Genomic DNA, 18,284 nt, shown 5'->3' on the forward strand with positions numbered 1-18,284 from the left:
TTATATATACAGATGATTTACAGAAGTCTGCTGTAGAGTCAGGATTGGCTGGTGGGAGGCTCTAAATCTTGTTCCTTCATGGGCCCAAAGACCACAGTCCTTTAGTACACACCAGAGTAAGAGCAGGAGGAAAAGATGTGAAGCTATACAATATTTGTTTGGTAATACCCCTTCTCAGTCATTCTCAATGTCTGTCTTGCATTCAGAAATATTTACTGAGTGCCTTCCATGTGCTAGATTTGTCCTAAGCACTCGGTTACAGTGGTGAGCAAAACAAAGGTGCCTCCCCACTGGAACTCACATTCCAGCAAGGAGAGATCAACTGTACTGAATATCAGAAAGTGACAAAGGCTATGAACAGTGTCCAGAGAGACAGTTGTTTGGGCCACAACTTGTAATTTTATGTTTTTTAATATATTTTATTGATTTTTTACAGAGAGGAAGGGAGAGGGAGAGAGAGTTAGAAACATCGATGAGAGAGAAACATCAATCAGCTGCCTCCTGTGCACCCCCTACTGGGGATGTGCCCGCAACCAAAGTACATGCCCTTGACCGGAATTGAACCTGGGACCCTTGAGTCCGCAGGCTGATGCTCTAGCCACTGAGCCAAACCAGTTAGGGCCACAAGTTGTAATTTTAAATACGGTGGTCAGAGTAGGCTGAGAAAGTGACGAGATGTTTAAGTAAAGACGTGGAGGAGGGGGGGAGGAAGCCTGAGATGTCTCAGGGCCCCAGGACTTCCGCAGCACTGGGGGCACTGTGTTTGCTTTCTCCTGAGGAGAGTTCTACGCCTATGAAATGCCCTTCCCAGGCAGAGCCAATGGTGTGGAAACAGTCTGAGGACTGGAGAGGATCTTTGAAAAGGCACTAAGTCCTGGACGGGGTAGCTCAGTTGGTTAGCAGCGGTCACCAATCTTTCGGACCTCACGGACCACCCATGGTCCGCAGACCACCAGTTGGCCACCGCTAAGTTAGAGCATTGACCTGATACGCCAATGTTGTGGGTTCCATCCCCAGTTGGGGTACATACAAGAGTCAACCAATGAATGCATAAATAAGTGAACAACAAATCTATGTTCCTCACTCCCTCTCCCTGTCTCTGTCTCTCTCTCCCCTCTCTCCTTCTCTCTTTAAAATCGATGGATTTTTTTTATAAAAAGGCACTTAGGCCTGGCCAACATGGCTCAGTGGTTGAGTATCGATCTAGGAACCAGCAGATCACAGTTCAATTCCCGGTCAGGATACACGCCTGGGTTGTGGTGTGGGCTCAATCCCCAGTGTGGGGTGTGCAGGAGACAGCTAATCAATGATTCTCTCTCATCATTGATGTTTCTATCTCTCACTCCCTCTCCCTTCCTCTCTGAAACCAATAAAAATATATTTTTAAAAATTAAAAGAAAAATTTTAAAGATACTTTGTCCAATCCCACCTTTAATGATGGCATTTTCTCCAGGACATGGGAGGAGCTTTTTTTCTCCTGGACTTTCTGTTTCTGTGCTATCCCTTAGAACCAGACCAGCCTTCTCACGGTGTTATCTCTAACCTTTACAGCAATCCTGTTTCCCGTGGAGGCACAAGGTTAACGGGCTTGCCCAAGGTCATACACTTAGAAAGTGGTTAAGCCACAGGCCTGGATGCCTTCCACACCGCCCCATGGCCCTGCCCATGTTTCACCTGCTTCCAAACCCCTTGTCTTTCTAGACCGGCATTCTCAAAACTGGAGGACTCCTTTGAGGCCCTCTCCCTGTACCTGGGGGAGCTGGGCATCCCGCTGCCTGCCGAGCTAGAGGAGCTGGACCACACTGTGAGCATGCAGTACGGCCTGACCCGGGACTCGCCCCCCTAGCCCTGGCCCAGCCCCCTGCTGTGGGCAGGGCCATCCCAGCTTCCTGTGGATCGGCAGCTTGTTTAGAAGCAGAACAAGCCATCCCTACTACCTCCCCAGGAGGCGAGCCAGGCGCAGCACCAGGGAAATGCATCTCCTCACGTTTTGGGGCCTGGTTCCTGTCTGTACATCCAACACTCGCCTGAAAGCTGTGAAGAAGAAGAAAAAAACAGGCTGGTCCCTGGGCCAGGAGGAATCTGTTACTCGTGACCTCTCGGGAATTCCCTGGGATTCCGGGCTCTTGCTTACACTAATCGGCGTGATCTGGACCTGCCAGGCAGGATTCCAGGGTGAACCAGCCCCTGGGCTCCGAGGTCTGGGGTCCAGCTGAGGACTGGAGCACTTGAAGCGGCCGGTCGGTCGGTCGGTCGTGTGGAGGAGAGCCAGACTGGGGGCCAGGCTGCAACCCAAGGATGTAAGGATGTGAACTGACAGTGGTGCTACCCGCCTTTCACTCCATGTCCCGCCCTCCCCTGGCGGGGTCGAGGGGACAGGTTTCGAAGAGGCCCTTAGTTTGCGGTGGAACTGGCCAGGAGTCGGGAAGGGCTGGTTTCTCTTCACCTGCCAGACCACGTCAACGCAGCGGGGAGCTTTCGCCTCATGTTCTCACGCTGCGTTGTGCATGAGCATCTCTCTGCCTGTAACAGGAAGTCACCCACCTTGCAGGAAGAGGCTGGGGGCAGGAAAGAAAGAGGCTCTGCCCTCTGGAGAGCCCGTATCCTGGCTGCTGTCCCTCATAGCCCGAGACATGTTGCCTAGAGCCGGATGGATTCTGGAGGACAGTATGGCTTGTCACAAGCCCAGTGCGTGAGGCTGGGGGCGTGGGAATCTCAGCAGTCCCTTGGCCTTACGGCAGCTACTGCCCACCCTTCACCATGCCTAGGTCCAGGCACCAACTTGGGCAGGAAAAGGAAGTGGCAGAGTCCCAGAGCTTAGATGCTGCGGGAGACCGCTCCCTGAGCCGGGCCATCTGTCTCGGACTTCCCCTGCTGGCTAGCCCACCTCACTAGCTCCTGGCTGCAGCCTCCTGAGCCACAGCTATGGGTGCTGTCAAGCCCTGGGGGAACCTCTACCCTTGGCTCCCAGAACTCCAGGGACTCAACACAAATAGACTGTCTCCTCCTAAGTGTCCGTGAGCGAGCTTGCGCCATATTTAACACATTGGGAATGGGTCGGGATATTGCTGCGATGTGTGGTGGTTGTGTCGGGGTGGGAGGGAGGCGGTGGGTGGGAGCGATTCAGGAGAGTGGTTGCTGTTAATACTACCCTGTTCTATGTGTTGGGTGATATGTGAAATACTGTTCATAGACCTGATGAGTTGCGGGATTAGATGTCCCCTCTGGCTACGTTATACAGGCCGTACTTCTGTGTGGCGTGTGCAAGCTTGTGGGGCTTGAGCCCTGGGCTCCAGCAGCAGCCAGGTCAGCGTCGTGTGGCTGGCTGTGCCTCAGCTGTCCCCTGCAAGCGTGGGAGTGGTGGGCCCAAGTTGAGCCGTTGAGCAGACCAAATAAATTAAGCCGTTAACATAACTGACGCCACTGAGAGTAAAATGCGACTTGGGGTCTGGCTCAGGGAGACACACGTCGGGGGTCTGCTGGCCTGTCTGCCAGGAAGTGCAAGGCCTCCCATGTTCCCTTCCAGAGGAAATGCTACTGGCCTTTCCAGGTCCAGGTCACGTGACTCCCCACAGCGGGGAGTTCTCACGCTCCCTAATTCTCATCCCCTCCCCTGAAGTAGACACCAGCCTGCTCCAGAGAACATGCTCATCCCACCTGAGGCAGCCCAGTCCTTAAAGCAGGTCTGACTCCCACCTACCAGCTGAGTCGCTCCTTGGGGGCCCCACACGCCCGCCCTCTGCGTCCACTCCTAAAGCCTGGATGTCCTCGAGTCCTCCACAGGCCTGGTGCCCCCTGCTGATAGCACTTACAGTGTCTGGCCACGGGCAGAGATCACCGGGGTGTTCCAGAGGCTGAGAAACTATTGCTGCAAGTCCAACCAACACTCCCATTGGTAGCTGTTTCTGGAGCCCTAGGAGTCACCCCCACAGGGACTTTCCTGGCAGCCCAGGGACTCATCTCCCTCTGCACACCCATCCCTCCTGTGGCTACTACAGCCCCAGCCAAGGGCTGCCTGGATGTTTAACTACCTTCACCTCGGAAAGAAGGCCGAGGGGGAGAGGATTTGCAGTGACCAACCGCCCACTGAGAGGCCTGCACACCCGTCTTTATAGCAGCTTCACCCTGGAAGGTTCCTGGGGATGACTGCGGTTACCAGCCATTCTGCTGCCACTTCTCAGGGACGGGGCCCGGGCCACACAGGTGTTGACAAGGTAACCACAAGTTTCTCAACTCATGGGAGGCGTATTCCCGACACCTCACAGACTTGGTAATGTGCAGTCCTTTTTTTAAAAAAAAAAATTTATTTGTATAAGTAAAATGCAGAGCAATTTCCTGCCCTTTATATGCAGGTGTCAGAATGAGGTATATAAAACATGTACACAGAGAAATGCTTTCGTAGAAAAGTAGAAACCAGTGATGTTCTCTTCAGCATCACTGAACCCCAAAGGACCCCCTGAGGCCTAGGTTCCCCCAGCAGACCACCACCAGGAACAACAACCTAGAGAAAATGGGCCCCATGAACCCCCTCTCTCTCCACGTGGGGCAGCGGAAGGGCCTTGGGGAAGGAAGCTCTGTGGATAGGTGGCATTGCTAAGGCCTCCAGATGCGACATCAGGACTGGGAGGCCCTGCCGCGCCGCTGGCACAGTGTGGCACAGTGGGTGGGGAAATGTCCTCTCCTCTCAGCCACGCATGCCGGTCACTTTATGACTTTGGGTGTCCCTTTCCCCTCTGGGCCTGAGGAACCCGAGGGTCTCTTCCAATGGTTTTATGACTGTTTTACAAGTTAGGGGGCGTGACCTCGCTCCATTGCCCGCACTGGGAAGGGCTGGCCTGGAGGCCACAGAGCGCCCTGCAAACTCAGGCCACTGCAGGGGCAAGCCCTGAAACACCTTCTTAACCTGGTCTCTGAGCATAGTCTCCAGGTTAACCTCTCAGAGGCAGCTCACAAGGCCCCACAGTGCAATTCCCACAGGTAAGCTGTTGTCTTAACCCCATAAAAGGAAGGGGTCGCTGTCCACCTTGGAGAGAGGCACCCCAGGCCCACCTCAGGTCCTGGGCGGCCTGAGGCATTGGCATAGCCTTTACCCTCTTCCTAAGCGAAATGTCCGTCCGTTCTTCCTTTCTTTGTTTTTAAAAGATGTGACGCTTCACGAATTTGCTTGTCATTCTTGTGCAGGGGCCGTGCTCATCTCTGCATCGTTCCCATTTTAGTATATATGCTGCCGAGGTGAGCGCCTTCCTTTCAAAACAGGAAGTCCCCGGGCCTGGCCGGACCCGCTGTTGTCGAGGTGCGTCACCGCCAGCAAGCTGGCGCACGCCTAGCACCCCCAGCCTGGGTCCCATCCTCAACCCGCACTTCGGACTTTCGTACAAACTCATTGCCCGTTCTCAGGGGTCAGTGGGGAGTTCCATCCCAGACATTGTTTCAATGTATTTTTCAAATGTTGCCTCTCAAACGGCCGGACCTGAACTATGAATAACAGCGTGCGCCCCTCAAGCCCACGGAGGACAAACGGAAAGGTGAAGACCGAGGCCACGCGAGATCATGAAGCACAGAGGAGCCCCGGGGAGCTCCCTGTCCGTCCCGGATTCAGCTCCGGGACACAGGCAATGTGGCAAGCCCTTGTCGGCAGCACTGCCGTGGCAGCGGCCACTGTCTCCATCCACGGACTAAACTTAACTCTCTCCATCCACGGGTTGGAGAAAGAGCATCGGTAGGACCCTCCTCAGTTTCGCCCTCAGCCAACAGGGCAACCTGCGTCTTAGGATTCACCGAAAACCAAAAGGGGAAAAAAAAAGAAAGTGGAGGGAGGGTTTTAACCTCAACGAAAAGTGTAGATCTTCCCGGCTGTAGGAGGGTAGGCCATCCTGCACCAGTGTCTGCACGGGCTCCTGCCCATTGCGGGGGGGCTCAGGCCCCGGGAGTGCCTGCCTGGCCCATAAGGGGGGCATCACCCTCCTGAAGGTCGACTGGAGTCTGACTGGTGTGGACCACAACTGTCGTCTCATCCACGATGTCACAGGTGGAGTTGGTGAAGGCAGACAAGGGCAGGGTGATGGGCTGCATCTCCCGCTCATACATCTTCTGGTCGTACTGCTCTTTCAGGCCCTTCGCCCTGGCAGGAACAGAGGGACGCGTTCAGGCTGTGCCTCCTGCATGGCTTTGCTCATTCGATAGCCCAGGCAGGGCAGGTGCTAGCTGCAGTCACAGCAACCCAGTGGCTGATGTACTAGCTTTCTCTCTCTTTTTTAAATATATTTATTTTTACTGACTTCAGAGAGGAAAGGAGAGGGTAGAAAGAGAGAGAAAAGCGAATGATGAGAGAAAATCAGCCATCGGCTGCCTCCTGCACGCCCCTTACTGGGGATCAAGCCCCCAACCCGGGCATGTGGCCTGACCCGGAATCAAACCCATGACCCTTCAGTCCACAGGCCAACACTCTATCCACTGAGCCAAACTGGCTAGGGCCAGACTTCCTTATTAAGAAAGCATGAAATAGCCCTGACTGGTTTGGCTCAGTGGATAGAGCATCAGCCTGAGGCCTGAAGGGTCCCGGGTTCGATTCCAGTCAAGGGCATGTACCTTGGTAGCGGCCTCATCCCCAGTAGGAGGTGTGCAGGAGGCAGCTGATAGATGTTTCTCTCTCATCAATGTTTCTAACTTTCTATCCCTCTCCCTTCCTCTCTATAAAAAATCAATAAAATACATTTTTTTTTAAAAAAGCATGCAATAAATGTTAGCTGCTACTGTAATTGTTTAACCTGATCGGTGCTCTGTTTACACTTAAAACTTGTGATACTCTTGGGGTGGGTAGGTATGGTGTGTGTGGAGGAAGGATAGATCCCCAGTTCACAGTCAAGAAACCCCGAGGTGCAGAGTAACAATCTATACTCAACAGCTCTTTCCAGAACAGTCTTTTCTCTGACTCTGGGTAGAGCTTGCCTTTAGCCCAACTGTGGTTTCCTGTCATATAGTCTCTGCTGTACTTGGTATACTTTCACAGAGAAAAGGGCGGAGGGGGGCGGTCTAGTGGTTAGTAACAGCGAGTCTGGTGACTGGTGCCTTGCCCTGAGTTTACCGGAAGGTAAATTCTAGGCCTCAGGGCAATCACATGACAGGAGGAGTGAACCTACAAGAAAGGCCTGGCCCCGCACTGGCATGAGAACCGAGCTCGAAATGAAGAACGTTTAGCCCTGGCCGGTTTGGCTCCGTGGATAAAGCATCAGCCTGGGGGACTGAAGGGCCGTGGGTTCGATTCCAGGTACCTCGGAGAAACGTTCAGCCAGCTCACCCGGAGGCCTGGCAACTGTCACAAGATTGGAGGAGAGAGCCCACTGCTATCCCGTGGCTGAGGAAGGAGGGCTACGCTCGGCCAACGTGGTTTGATTCTGACTACAAACGGTAGGCCAGGGCCGCCGCGTCATTTCATCTAACTCTCTGAAGGGAACCAGCCAACCATCCCGCCGGCACAACCCAAGGGCAACAACCTTAGACTGGCACTCAGGAGACCCTCACACTCAGGTCAGTACTTGCCCTCCCTGTGCCTCTGCTTCCTGAATCACAGAAAGCCAGAGAAGGAAGAGGGCTTTTCTTTTACAGAAAAGAAAAAAAAAAGAAGAATAGTTTATGACCACAGAGCTAAGCAGTCACATGCCTTAGTCACATGCCTGAGCAACAGCACTGCTCTGGGAAAGGAAATAGAAGCAATTTGCCCACCGTCGCACAGATGGCGGGTTAGTGGCAGTGCTAAGAGTTGGCCTCACCAAATGCTAGGTGTGTGATCTCGGGCAAGGTACATCTCCTCTCTCGTCCCAATTTCCTAATTTGCAAACGGGATAATAACGGCATTTGCCTTGTAGAGGTGATGGTGAGAACGGAGTGAAAGCCTGTAACTGCTTGAAGCCATGTCTGGCACCTGGTAACTGTTTCCTATTGTTGTCAGTACAAAACTTTCCTTTTTTCATCTGTAAGTGAGGAGACTGACTGTGTATCACCTCTGAGGACACCGGAGGTTTATTTAATGCTGGGTGATCCACTGGGGCTCTGGGCTCAGACATGGCCGTGGCCACCGGAAAATGCAGGCTACCCTGTCACTTCCCTTACAGAAAGCCTTCTCAGATCATGGAGAGAAATATTACACTCGGGGATGAGGTCCCCTGATTTTGCCCAAAAAGGGCAAATAATGTCCCCACAGTCAGACAGTCCTGTCAAAAGGAATGCACCTCGGGCTTATCATCATGCACCTGTCACTGACTTGATAGCCTTTCCACGTGGTAGCTCAGGGGCCCTCTCAAATAAGCGTTCCTCCTCCTGCTGTGCCAGCCACAGGCCACGTCCCGAGTTCCCCAGGTCGCCTCTTTGGCTCTCTATGCGAGGAGGAGTAAGTAAACAGGCTCCCTGTCCTCCAGCTCACTTTCTTCCTCCCGTCCTGGAGGAAAGCCTTATGGCTCAGGAAATTCAGGCCCCAGTGGCCAAAGTGGTGGCTGGGGAGCTCTTCGAGCAGCCGGAGTTTATCACTCCCAGGAAGAGTGCAATCTCTGGTTCCCTGCAGGGAGTGTCCGGCCTGATTTCTGCAATGCCACTCACGTCCACACCAGACACACTGGATTACGCATCGGGGAATTGGGTGTCAAAAAAGCTGGGCTTACATCCATGTTCTGCCACTCCCAGGCAGAGTGACCCAGGGTGAGTCACTTCACCTCTCTGACAAAGGTTTCCTCATCTGTTCAGTGGGGAATAAGAACTCCTACCTCACAAGGCTTTGGGGTGAAGGATAAAAGCATCAAAGGAAGGGGTCTGGCCGAAACCGGTTTGGCTTAGTGGATAGAGCGTCGGCCGAAGGGTCGACTGAAGGGTCCCGGGTTCGATTCCGGTCAAGGGCATGGACCTTGGTTGCGGGCACATCCCCAGTGGGAGGTGTGCAGGAGGCAGTTGATCAATGTTTCTCTCTCATCGATGTTTCTAGCTCTCTATGCCTTTCCCTTCCTCTCTGTAAAATATCAATAAAATATATTTAAAAAAAAAAAAAAAAGGAAGGGGTTTGTACAAGGTCACCTGGTAAAGACGAGGACCAAGTGTCTACTAGACATCTTGAGCTGGTTTTCCCTTTTTCCACACCTTACTTTTTCTTTTTTTGTTGTTAATCCTCACCCAAGGATATTTTTCCATTGATTTTTACAGAGAGTGGATGGGAGGGAGAGAGACAGAGAAACATCGATGTGAGAGAGACACGTCGATTGGTCGCCTTCACACATGCCCCTACCAGGGACAGGGATCCAGCCTGCAACCGAGGTACATGCCCTTGACCGGAATCGAACCCGTGACCCTTCGGGCCGAAGGCCCACGCTCTTTCCACTGAGCCAAACAGGCTAGGGCCTTGCTTTTTTTTTTGGGGGGGGGGGGGGTGGGTAAGAATGCCATAAAGGAATCTGATTCAACTTTGTGTACCTCTCTCCCTTCCTCTGAGGGACGCCCAGAAGAGAAGCTACTGACCTCTTGTAGGTGTATCCAAAGATGATGCCAGCTCCGATGGCAATGATGATCACTATCATGCCCACGCCCAGCACGTTGCCTGCCAAGGACAGGACACAAGGCCCCATTAGCCATGCCCCAGACAATAAGCAAATATTTCTTCATGAATCCCATATAGGGACAGGGGTGGTGGAGCAGTCATACCCAGGATCCCCAAGTCCTTTTTCTCCTTGGAGTTCCCCTGAACCCGCTGGACGATTCCAATCATGGGCTGCACGGTTGCTGCCTGGCTCCGGACGGACAGGGAATTGGCAGGAGCAAGCAGCTGCGCCTCATCTCCCCTTGGCACTTCAAACGCCTCCTCCGTTTCTGTCATGGAGGTTGGCAGGTCCTGGGAAATAGCTTCTGGAGGTTGAAGTGGAAAACAACTCTCATCACAAAGTGGTCTGAGTGAATGCCACAGCCGAACCTTCCTGAGCATGTGTTGGGGGAGATGAGGGATCCAGCTCAGAATGACCCCCACACACTGAAATCAAACTCCCCTTTGGGCAAGGCCAGGCCTGCGAGGGCCACACCATCGCTGGGACAAGGCCAACGTGAGGGGAAGGCCCTAAGAAAGGGCCTCTCCTGCCTCCCACGTCTTCATCTGTCCAAATCCTTGCCACCTTCCAACACCCAGCTCCATTGCCATCCTCTCCAAACGTCACCCACGACTCCCCTGGGCAGCTCACATTTATGGAGCCCACGCGGTGTGTGCCAATCCCCGGGTTACATCTTTACATGTATCCATTGGACCCTAGGAAAGTGTCTTGCTGCCTCGGGAGCAACAAGCCTGCTGCGCCCTGGAATCTAAGAAACTGGGATTCAAATCTGAACGCTGCCATTCATTGCCTCCCTAAGTCACTTCTCTGAGGCTCAGATCCCCCAAATAACTTCTTCCCCGGAGGGGGGGGGGGTTGTGAGCAGAAGATAACACACCGCAGGGAATCTACAAACGTTCGGTAAAGGCTGAACGGATCGCTAACGGAACGGGCCCGGTCCCAGGGAGCTCTCCCGCGGGGAACTCCCGGCCGCAGGGCTGGGCCTCGCCCCCTTCCGTTGTTTACAAGGCGCTCGCGGAAGCTGAGCTCACTCCGGGCGGCGGCAGCCAATGGGCTTTGGGCCTCGCGGCCTGGAGACAGTCCTGACCAATCAGAGGGCGTGGGGCCGGCAGTAACGGCCGCCCCTCCACGGTCCCGGGCACGGGGGTCCCGAGTGGGTACCTGGGCAGTGCAGGTCCTCGCAAGTCCGCTTCTCGGGAGCGCCGGTCTCGCCGCTGACGTAACACCAGGGCCCGCGCGGGTCCCGGTCCGGGTTGCGGCAGTAGCTGTGGTTGCCGGCGCCTGAGAGGGGAGAGAAGGCGCCATGGGCCGGGCTGGGGGCCGGGACGGAGGCCGCCGCCCGCCCGCCCGCCCGTCCGCCGCCCGGGGCGGACACTCACCCGAGTCGGGGGCAGAGGCCAGGCGGCTCTGCGCATCCAGCCAGTTGAGGCAGCGGAGGCCCGGCGCGGGGGAGGGCTGGTCCGCCCGGTACAGGTGGCCGTTGTCCGACAAGCAGCCTGTGAGGAAGAGGAGCCCCCCTCAGACACTGATTGGCGAGCCGGGGAGCTTGGGTCCCCTGGGCTCGGGGCCCCTGGACCCGTGGAAAACCGCGCCGGGGCTGGACTAAGCTCTAGCTTTTTTTTTCTTTTTCGTTTTTTGTTGTTGTTTTGCGTGTGTGTGTGTGTGTGTGTGTTGTTGTTGTTTTTTTAAGCCGGAAAGCACTCCTAGACACGTGCCAAGGTTGCTGTTCTGGAACCTGTGGCCCCCGCCGAGGAGAAGGCCCTCGGGGTTCTGGTTCGGTGGGCAGCCAGGCCTGAGATTCACCCCTGTGTTGTCATCCCACGTTACGTAAACTCTGGTGTTCCCTTCTCCGCAGCTATGGCCATCCTTCCATAGGGACACTCCCTCCTGAGAGAACGCTGCCACAGCCTTGACTCGGTCGGGCGGGCGGGCATCAGGGGAGCCTCGTACGCTGCCTGGAGGTAACTCCAAGCTCCCACTCCCCTCGGCAGGAGAGACCCTCAGAAGAGGCCTGGGAAGGAGGGCTGTGCTCTGGCCACCCCATCCCTGCTGCAAAGCCTCTGAAAAGACCAGGACTCAGGGAGTAGGGGAGAGGGATCCCCCAGTGCCATCCACTCCTGAGCCACACAGGCAAGGGAAGGGAAAGAGAAAGTAGCTCCTTGCCTTTGTTCTTAATAGCAAAGATGGAGCTGCAAGCCCCCTGGCAAGGAAAATAAGTGGGGGGGGGGGGGGGCTTTCGTGGGACAAACCGGCTAAAAGCTTCCTTTCCTGTCACCTGTGGGGCCTGGGAAATAGGGGGCTTTACCCTCCCTCCCTGCTTCACTGAGTTGCTGCAGAAAGGAAAGATTGTCATCTTACCTCCAGATGCATAAGCTTCTGCTAGGAGCATGTTGCTGATGAGGAATGTTAGCACCCAGGCCAACAGCATCCTCACCGCCTTCGTCTTGCAGGTGATTGACCCGTTGGGGTCCCCTTGGTGGCAGTTGCAGCCTCCCGGTCCCAGCCTTGCAGCCAGACCTGCCCTTGTTATGCTCTTCTGGTAAACAGCCTCTCCTCAGAACTGGGAGCTTCCCAGCTAGCTTGCTGCAGGGAGGTGTTTTTTTTTTTCCGCTGAAAGGCGCCCCCTGGCTCCTCTGCCATGCAAGATCACTAACCCTGAGCCAAAAGAGGAAGGCGCTCAGCCAAGGGAAGAGAGGCAGAGGGTGTCAGCTTGTGGTTTGCAGCGAGTCCGCCTGACATTTGCACTGGCCGCATCCGCAGGGCTTTTCGCCTGCCCTGTTTCCATTTGTACAGAAAGAGTAATTCTGTCAGGAGGCATCATTGGAGGGAGGGAGGTCTGGAATGATAGTCTCCCAGGCAGAACAACTTAGGGAGGACATGCTAGCTTCAACCAAGAGGGACTCGAAACACAGAAACCACAGAGGGCACAAATAACAGGATCCAGGTAGAAGTAACCCTTGATACCCCTTCATATATATACATATATATATATACACATATATATAGATTTCAGAGAGGAAGGGAGAGGGGGAGAGAGAAATGTCAATGATGAGAGAGAATCATTGATCAGCTGCCTCCTGCACACTCCCTACCGGGGATCAAGCCCACAACCCGGGCATGTGCCCTGACTGGGAATTAGACCCGGGACTTCTTGGTCCATGGGACAATGCTCAATCCCCTGAGCCACACCAGCCGAGCTATACTCCTTGAAAAAGAAAAAGGGCCTTTATGGGTTACACATGTTTATGAACACTGACTTGTTTTTAAAAAGTGTATCTTTGTCAGGTTCAGATTGGTCATATTCCTTTGCTTATGTTTGGATTTTGGGGTGTCATATAGTAGGAATACAGAAGGGGTCTTTTTAGTTGAAACTAAAGGAAGAGGGTAGGGAAGGAGGGCTGTGCTCTGGCCACACCATCCATGCAAAGCCTCTAAAAAGAACAAGACTTAGGGAGTAGGGGAGATGAATCCCCAGTTCCATCCACTCATGAGCCACAGGCAAGGGAAGGGAAAGAGAAAGTGGTTACTTGCCTTTGTTCTTTTTTAAAAAATCCTACATAATAAAAGGCTAATATGCAAATTGTCCCCTTGGGAGTTCAACCGCTTGCTGTGATGTGCGCTGGCCACCAGGGGGCGGCGTGGAATGAAGGAAGGCCCTGGCCAGCAGCCGGAAGGCCTCAATCAGCCCTGATCCCTGGCCAGGCCTAGGGACCCTACCTGTGCACAAATTTCGTGCACCAGGCCTCTAGTGTGTGTGTGTGTGTGTGTGTGTGTGTGTGTGTGTGTGTGTGTATACACACACACACACACACACACACACACACACTAGAGGCCTGGTGCACGAAATATATAAAGGGGGTGTGCAGGAGGCAGCACACACATATATAAATGTGTACACATTAACATGTGTAACCCATATATATATTTCATAGAGGAAGGGACAGAACAAGAGAGAGCGAAACATCAATGATGAGAGGAAATAATTGATTGCCTCCTACACACTCCTTACTGGGGATCATGCGCTCAACCTGGGCATGTGCCCTTGACCAGAATTGAACCCAGGACCCTTTAGTCCACAGGCCAACACTCTATCCACTGAGCCAAACCAGCTAGGACCTTGCCTTTGTTCTTAATGGCAAAGATGGAGCTGCATAATATCTCCATGTTATGCAAATATTGAGGCATTTGGGCAGCTATACTTAGTAGTCTGTCCTTCCAGTCCTGAATTCATATAGACAAATGTTTTCTCCCCTCTCCCCCCACCCTGTGGGCAGTCCATTTGCAGTGATTTATATCCATCATTAAACCTCACCACATTCATATGACTTAGGCCTTTTGGAGTTAGGACAGTGGTTCCCAGTGTGGGGCACATGCCCCACAGGGGGGCAATTAGATTTTTAAGGGGGGGCAATTTGAAAATGAGTTATTGACAGTGAATATTTTGCATTTCCTATGGTTCTAGGGGCCTCATGTATATAAACATATATTGTGACATATTTATGCATTTCAGTTCTCTATTATGTTTTGAAACTTTATTTGCTATTTTTTAATATCACTTCATATTATTATCTTTTTAAACAATTTCTTGGTGATTTCTTCCTCAGTAGTTCAACTGTCCTTTCATTCTTCTATTTTTCTCTTGCATGGATACCATGTTCTTTAGAAGCTTGTTAAGCAGTGGAGCTGATTAGGGGACAAGCAATGGATTTGGCCTCACTGGTTTTGAATTTGGCATAAGGCAAGATACGCATGTAGAAACGCCCAGCAAACAGTTCGATATGGGACTAATGGTGGACCAACTGGACAGAAAGTCAAAGACTCAGGTGAGTGCAGTGAAGTTAAGGAGGTCCTAGAACAAAGGCAGGCTGGCAAGGAGGCGTAAAAGAGCTTTGGGTCGAGCCTTAGCATTCATGAACATAATGAGTGTGTGAAGCCGAGAAGCCTGATGCGGGTAGGGTAGGTAGGAAATGGGTCTGAAAGTGGAGGTGAGAAACCAGACCTCAGATCCAGACTTCGTAGCTTAACAAGAGCATTTGCAATAAACGGGGGAGTTCAGAGATGACGCCCCGGAGTGCCGAGCTGTCAGGAAAAGGGGACAGGAAAGGGAAGTCCTGGGTTAGGAGTTGGGGCGATTAACCTTGGCCAGATGCTAGGCCTAGTCTAGGCAGTCACATGGCATGAGGGGCCCGGTGGGTTAGCTTTAGGGAATGCAATGCTTTTGCCCTAAGCTTCGCTCTATCTCCAAAATGTAAAAAAAACAAAACGCTCATCTGTGTATTTTAGGTATGCCAAGCCCTGATTGTGGTGTTTGCTGTGAATTACTTTTACCATACACCAGTGGTCGGCAAACTCATTAGTCAACAGAGCCAAATATCAACAGTACAACGATTGAAATTTCTTTTGAGAGCCACATTTTTTAAACTTCTTCTAACGCCACTTCTTCAAAATAGACTTGCCCAGGCCGTGGTATTTTGTGGAAGAGCCACACTCAAGGGGCCAAAGAGCCGCATGTGGCTTGAGAGCCGCGGTTTGCCAACCACTGCCATACACAATCGTAGTTAACATGTGTATTTATGTAAGCAATATGTAAATCAGATGTTTATCTATTAAATATATCCTGGTGGGGGGAAAACAAGGTAGCTGGGAAAATCCCTCTCGCCCATCTTTAAAATCGTGGTATTTCATTCTGTTACAGTTTATGCTGTCAGTCAGCCAGCAGTTACTCAGCCTTTCTGAACCTGTCTACCTTCTGTGTCAGGGACTGCTTTTCCTTTTTCCATCATCCAGCCTCCTACTGCCCATCTCTCCCATTCTGCACTGTTGTGTGGATTACTCTCTTCAAAACTTTCTTTACCCATCTCTTCCCATGGCTTGTTTCATCCCATTTCCTCTTAAGAGATATACTTTAGCCCTAGCTGGTTTGGCTCAGGGATAGAGCATCAGTCCGCAGACTGAAGGGCCCCGGGTTCAAGTCCATTCAAGGGCATGTATCTTGGTTGCAGGTTTGATCCCTGGCCCTGGTCAGGATGCATGCGGGAGGCAACCAAGCGATGTGTCTCTCTCACATTGATGTTTCTTTCTCTCTGTGTCTCCCCCCTCTTCTTCCATTCTCTCTAAAAAAAGCAATGGAAACATATCCTCAGGTGAGGATTAACAAAAAGAGAGAGAGATACCTTAAAGAATCTGTATGTCAGGAAGCACTAATCCTATATAATAAAAGGGTAATATGCAAATTGACCCCAGCAGCAGGACAACCGGTCACTATGACGCCCACTGACCACCAGGGGGTAGACACTCAATGCAGGAGCTGCCCCCTGGTGGTCAGTGCACTCCCACAGGGGGAGCTCCCCTCAGCCACAAGCCGGGCTGATGGCTGCAAGCACTGCAGCGGTAGCGGAAGTGGCGGCGGTAGCCCCCCCGGACCCCCCCCCCCCCCGCCCCGCTTGCGGCAGCGCTAGGATGTCTGACTGCGGCTTAGGCCCGCTCCTGTGTTGGACATCCCCTGAGGGCTCCCAGGCTGTGAGAGGGCCGGGCTGAGGGACCCTCTCCCCAAGTGCACAAATTTTCATGCATCGGGCCTCTAGTGAACTCGATAGTGTACTTCAGTCTTATAGTCAAATGGAGAGAGAAGGAAAAAAGAATTCAAAACAAGATCATAGAGTGACTGTGGCTGAAAGGAAATGTAAGGGCGAGAGAAATGAACATCACTGTGAGGCCCAGCCCTAAGTTCTGGTCACTGCCCTTCTCGCCCTCTGTAATGACCAGATGGCAGAAGTGAGCAGTGTTACGGGTGGTGTCAAACATGGACTCAGATTGGCCCCAGCGTGGCCAGACCCGCAGTTCAATAATAGAAGATTAAGTACCAGCTTCAAATACTTAAGTGTGTTCTCTGAGTTCCCGATGCTATTTTCTACCTGGAGATTTCTCCCACATTTGCTCTGATGGCTCAGCTGGAAGTCCGCCATCACTGCTGAGTGTTCTTGAGTTTTATGCAGCATTGGCAGCAGCACCCTTATTAGCCCGACTTTAAAAATAAGAAATCCCTGCCTTGCTGCGGCCAGGCTGCCGCCGCCCAGGCAGTGGTGGCCTATTTCTACTTTCCAGGATCTTGTCCTCTCCCACACAGAGTGGCCCAACCTTTTATCACCTTCAGGAGTCACCAGGCCTGTGGACAGCCTCCCGTTCCTAGAGTGCGTCTGCCATCAGCCGGTAACATGCTTTTGTTCTGTGTTTCTAACCTCTTGGACACAGTAGAAAACCTGCTCCGGTAAACATGAAATGGTTAATATATCTGAAGCATTTGGGAGAGCACCTCACACATGTTAAGAACTTCTGCTGTTATCTATAATAATAAAAGCGTAATATGCTAATTAGACCAGACGTCCTTTCAGACGGCCTTCCGGACAAAGCTAGGGCTGTGAGGGAAGCCCAGGTCCTGCGTGCCTGCCAGTGGCCGGAGGGGAGCCCGATCCCGGGTGCCAGAGGGAAGCCGGTGCTGGCAGCCCAGGGAAGGAAGGCCTACGCTAGCACGAATTTCGTGCATCGGGCCTCTCGTTATTAATATTATTGTTATTGCCACCATCTAGGGTCAGAAGCTAGAGCAGGGGTGGGCAAACTTTTTGACTCGAGGGCCACAATGGGTTCTTAAACTGGACCGGAGGGCCGGAACAAAAGCATGGATGGAGTGTTTGTGTGAACTAATATAAATTCAAAGTAAAGGAGCGGAGGGGCGAGCAAGAGAACCGGATAGAACAGCCGGATCCGGCCTGCAGGCTGTAGTTTGCCCACGGCTGAGCTAGAGCTTAACTAAGCCTCTACTTTTTCTCTTGTTATTCTGGTTAAGCAAACCCGAATTATCTGGAAATAAGCTTGATAATATTTGGTATCTTCTCAATTTTGTGAGCATTGTCAGCGCAAAGAACCTTAAAAAGGTCAAAGTGTTGTCACATTAATATTTTTACTTTCTAGAGCTTTCACATCCCTTCTCTGGATTCCTAAGGGACTCTGGTCCTGACTTAACAGTGGGGTGAATAATCCAGCAATCTCATCATAGAATGATGTACACTTTGTCCAGCTTCCAGTGTTTATCAAACAGCTCAACATGGGGCAGTAATGAACATCATAGCTAACTTAATGAGTACTTAGTATGTGTATCTTTCTTTTTTTTTAATCCTCACTCGAGGATATTTTTCCATTGATTTTTAGAGAGAGTGGAAGGGAGAGAGACAGAGAAACATCAATGTGAGAAAGACATTGATTGGTTGTCTCCCGCATGGTCCCAACCAGAGCTGGGGATTGAGTCTGCAACCTGGGTCCATGCCCTTGACTGGAATCAAACCCGAGATCCTTCAGCCCGCAGGCACACGCTATCCCCTGAGCCAAACCGGCTAGGGCAATGTGTCTTAAACGAGGAGAAAATTACCTGAGCCCTTTGAGAAGTAGTAGCTTTTATCCTTGACTCTTTTGCCTAGCTAAACAATCTGAAAAATTCTGGCTCCCCCTGCTGGTCCCTCCTGGGCAGTTGCATGTACTAGTAGGTGCATCTGGGGACATAATGATTGGAGCCAGAGCCAAGTCCTGCCAAGGGAAATGGGAACATCATTGTGGCATACCGTAGCCAGTTCAGGCAGGCCCGAGGAGGAAGAGAACAGCTTGTGGAGAACAGTTCTGGGAAGTGCAGCGTTCTGTGTAAGGGGCAGGGTATAA

At 52.4% G+C, this 18,284-nt stretch overlaps 2 protein-coding genes across 5 annotated transcripts in view; one reads left to right on the forward strand and one right to left on the reverse strand.

The window, feature by feature from the left end:
• The window catches only part of LIMK2 (LIM domain kinase 2), a 57,241-nt gene extending 53,824 nt beyond the window's left edge, over positions 1–3,417 (forward strand). For 3 of the 4 annotated variants that reach the window (XM_080650797.1, XM_080650798.1, XM_080650799.1), the window contains one exon: positions 1,702–3,414. In XM_080650797.1, the coding sequence (XP_080506923.1) occupies positions 1,702–1,846 (145 nt within the window). In that variant the 3' untranslated portion in view covers positions 1,847–3,414. Of the gene's footprint in view, positions 1–1,701 lie in introns of all 4 variants that reach the window. The other variant, XM_080650800.1, reaches the window with a different exon arrangement.
• An 861-nt stretch (positions 3,418–4,278) lies between these two features.
• Positions 4,279–12,155, reverse strand: PIK3IP1 (phosphoinositide-3-kinase interacting protein 1). The gene is made up of 6 exons (XM_080650801.1): positions 11,937–12,155; positions 10,958–11,074; positions 10,740–10,859; positions 9,682–9,882; positions 9,499–9,577; positions 4,279–6,121 (listed from the first exon to the last, which is right to left on the reverse strand). The coding sequence occupies exons 1-6, from the start codon at positions 12,004–12,006 to the stop codon at positions 5,917–5,919; spliced, it is 792 nt and encodes a 263-aa protein (XP_080506927.1). The 5' UTR covers positions 12,007–12,155; the 3' UTR covers positions 4,279–5,916.
• Between the last annotated feature and the right edge of the window lie 6,129 nt (positions 12,156–18,284).

The sequence above is a fragment of the Plecotus auritus genome (assembly GCF_963455305.1).
Source record: "Plecotus auritus genome assembly, chromosome: 13".
NCBI classification, from domain to species: Eukaryota; Metazoa; Chordata; class Mammalia; order Chiroptera; family Vespertilionidae; genus Plecotus; species Plecotus auritus.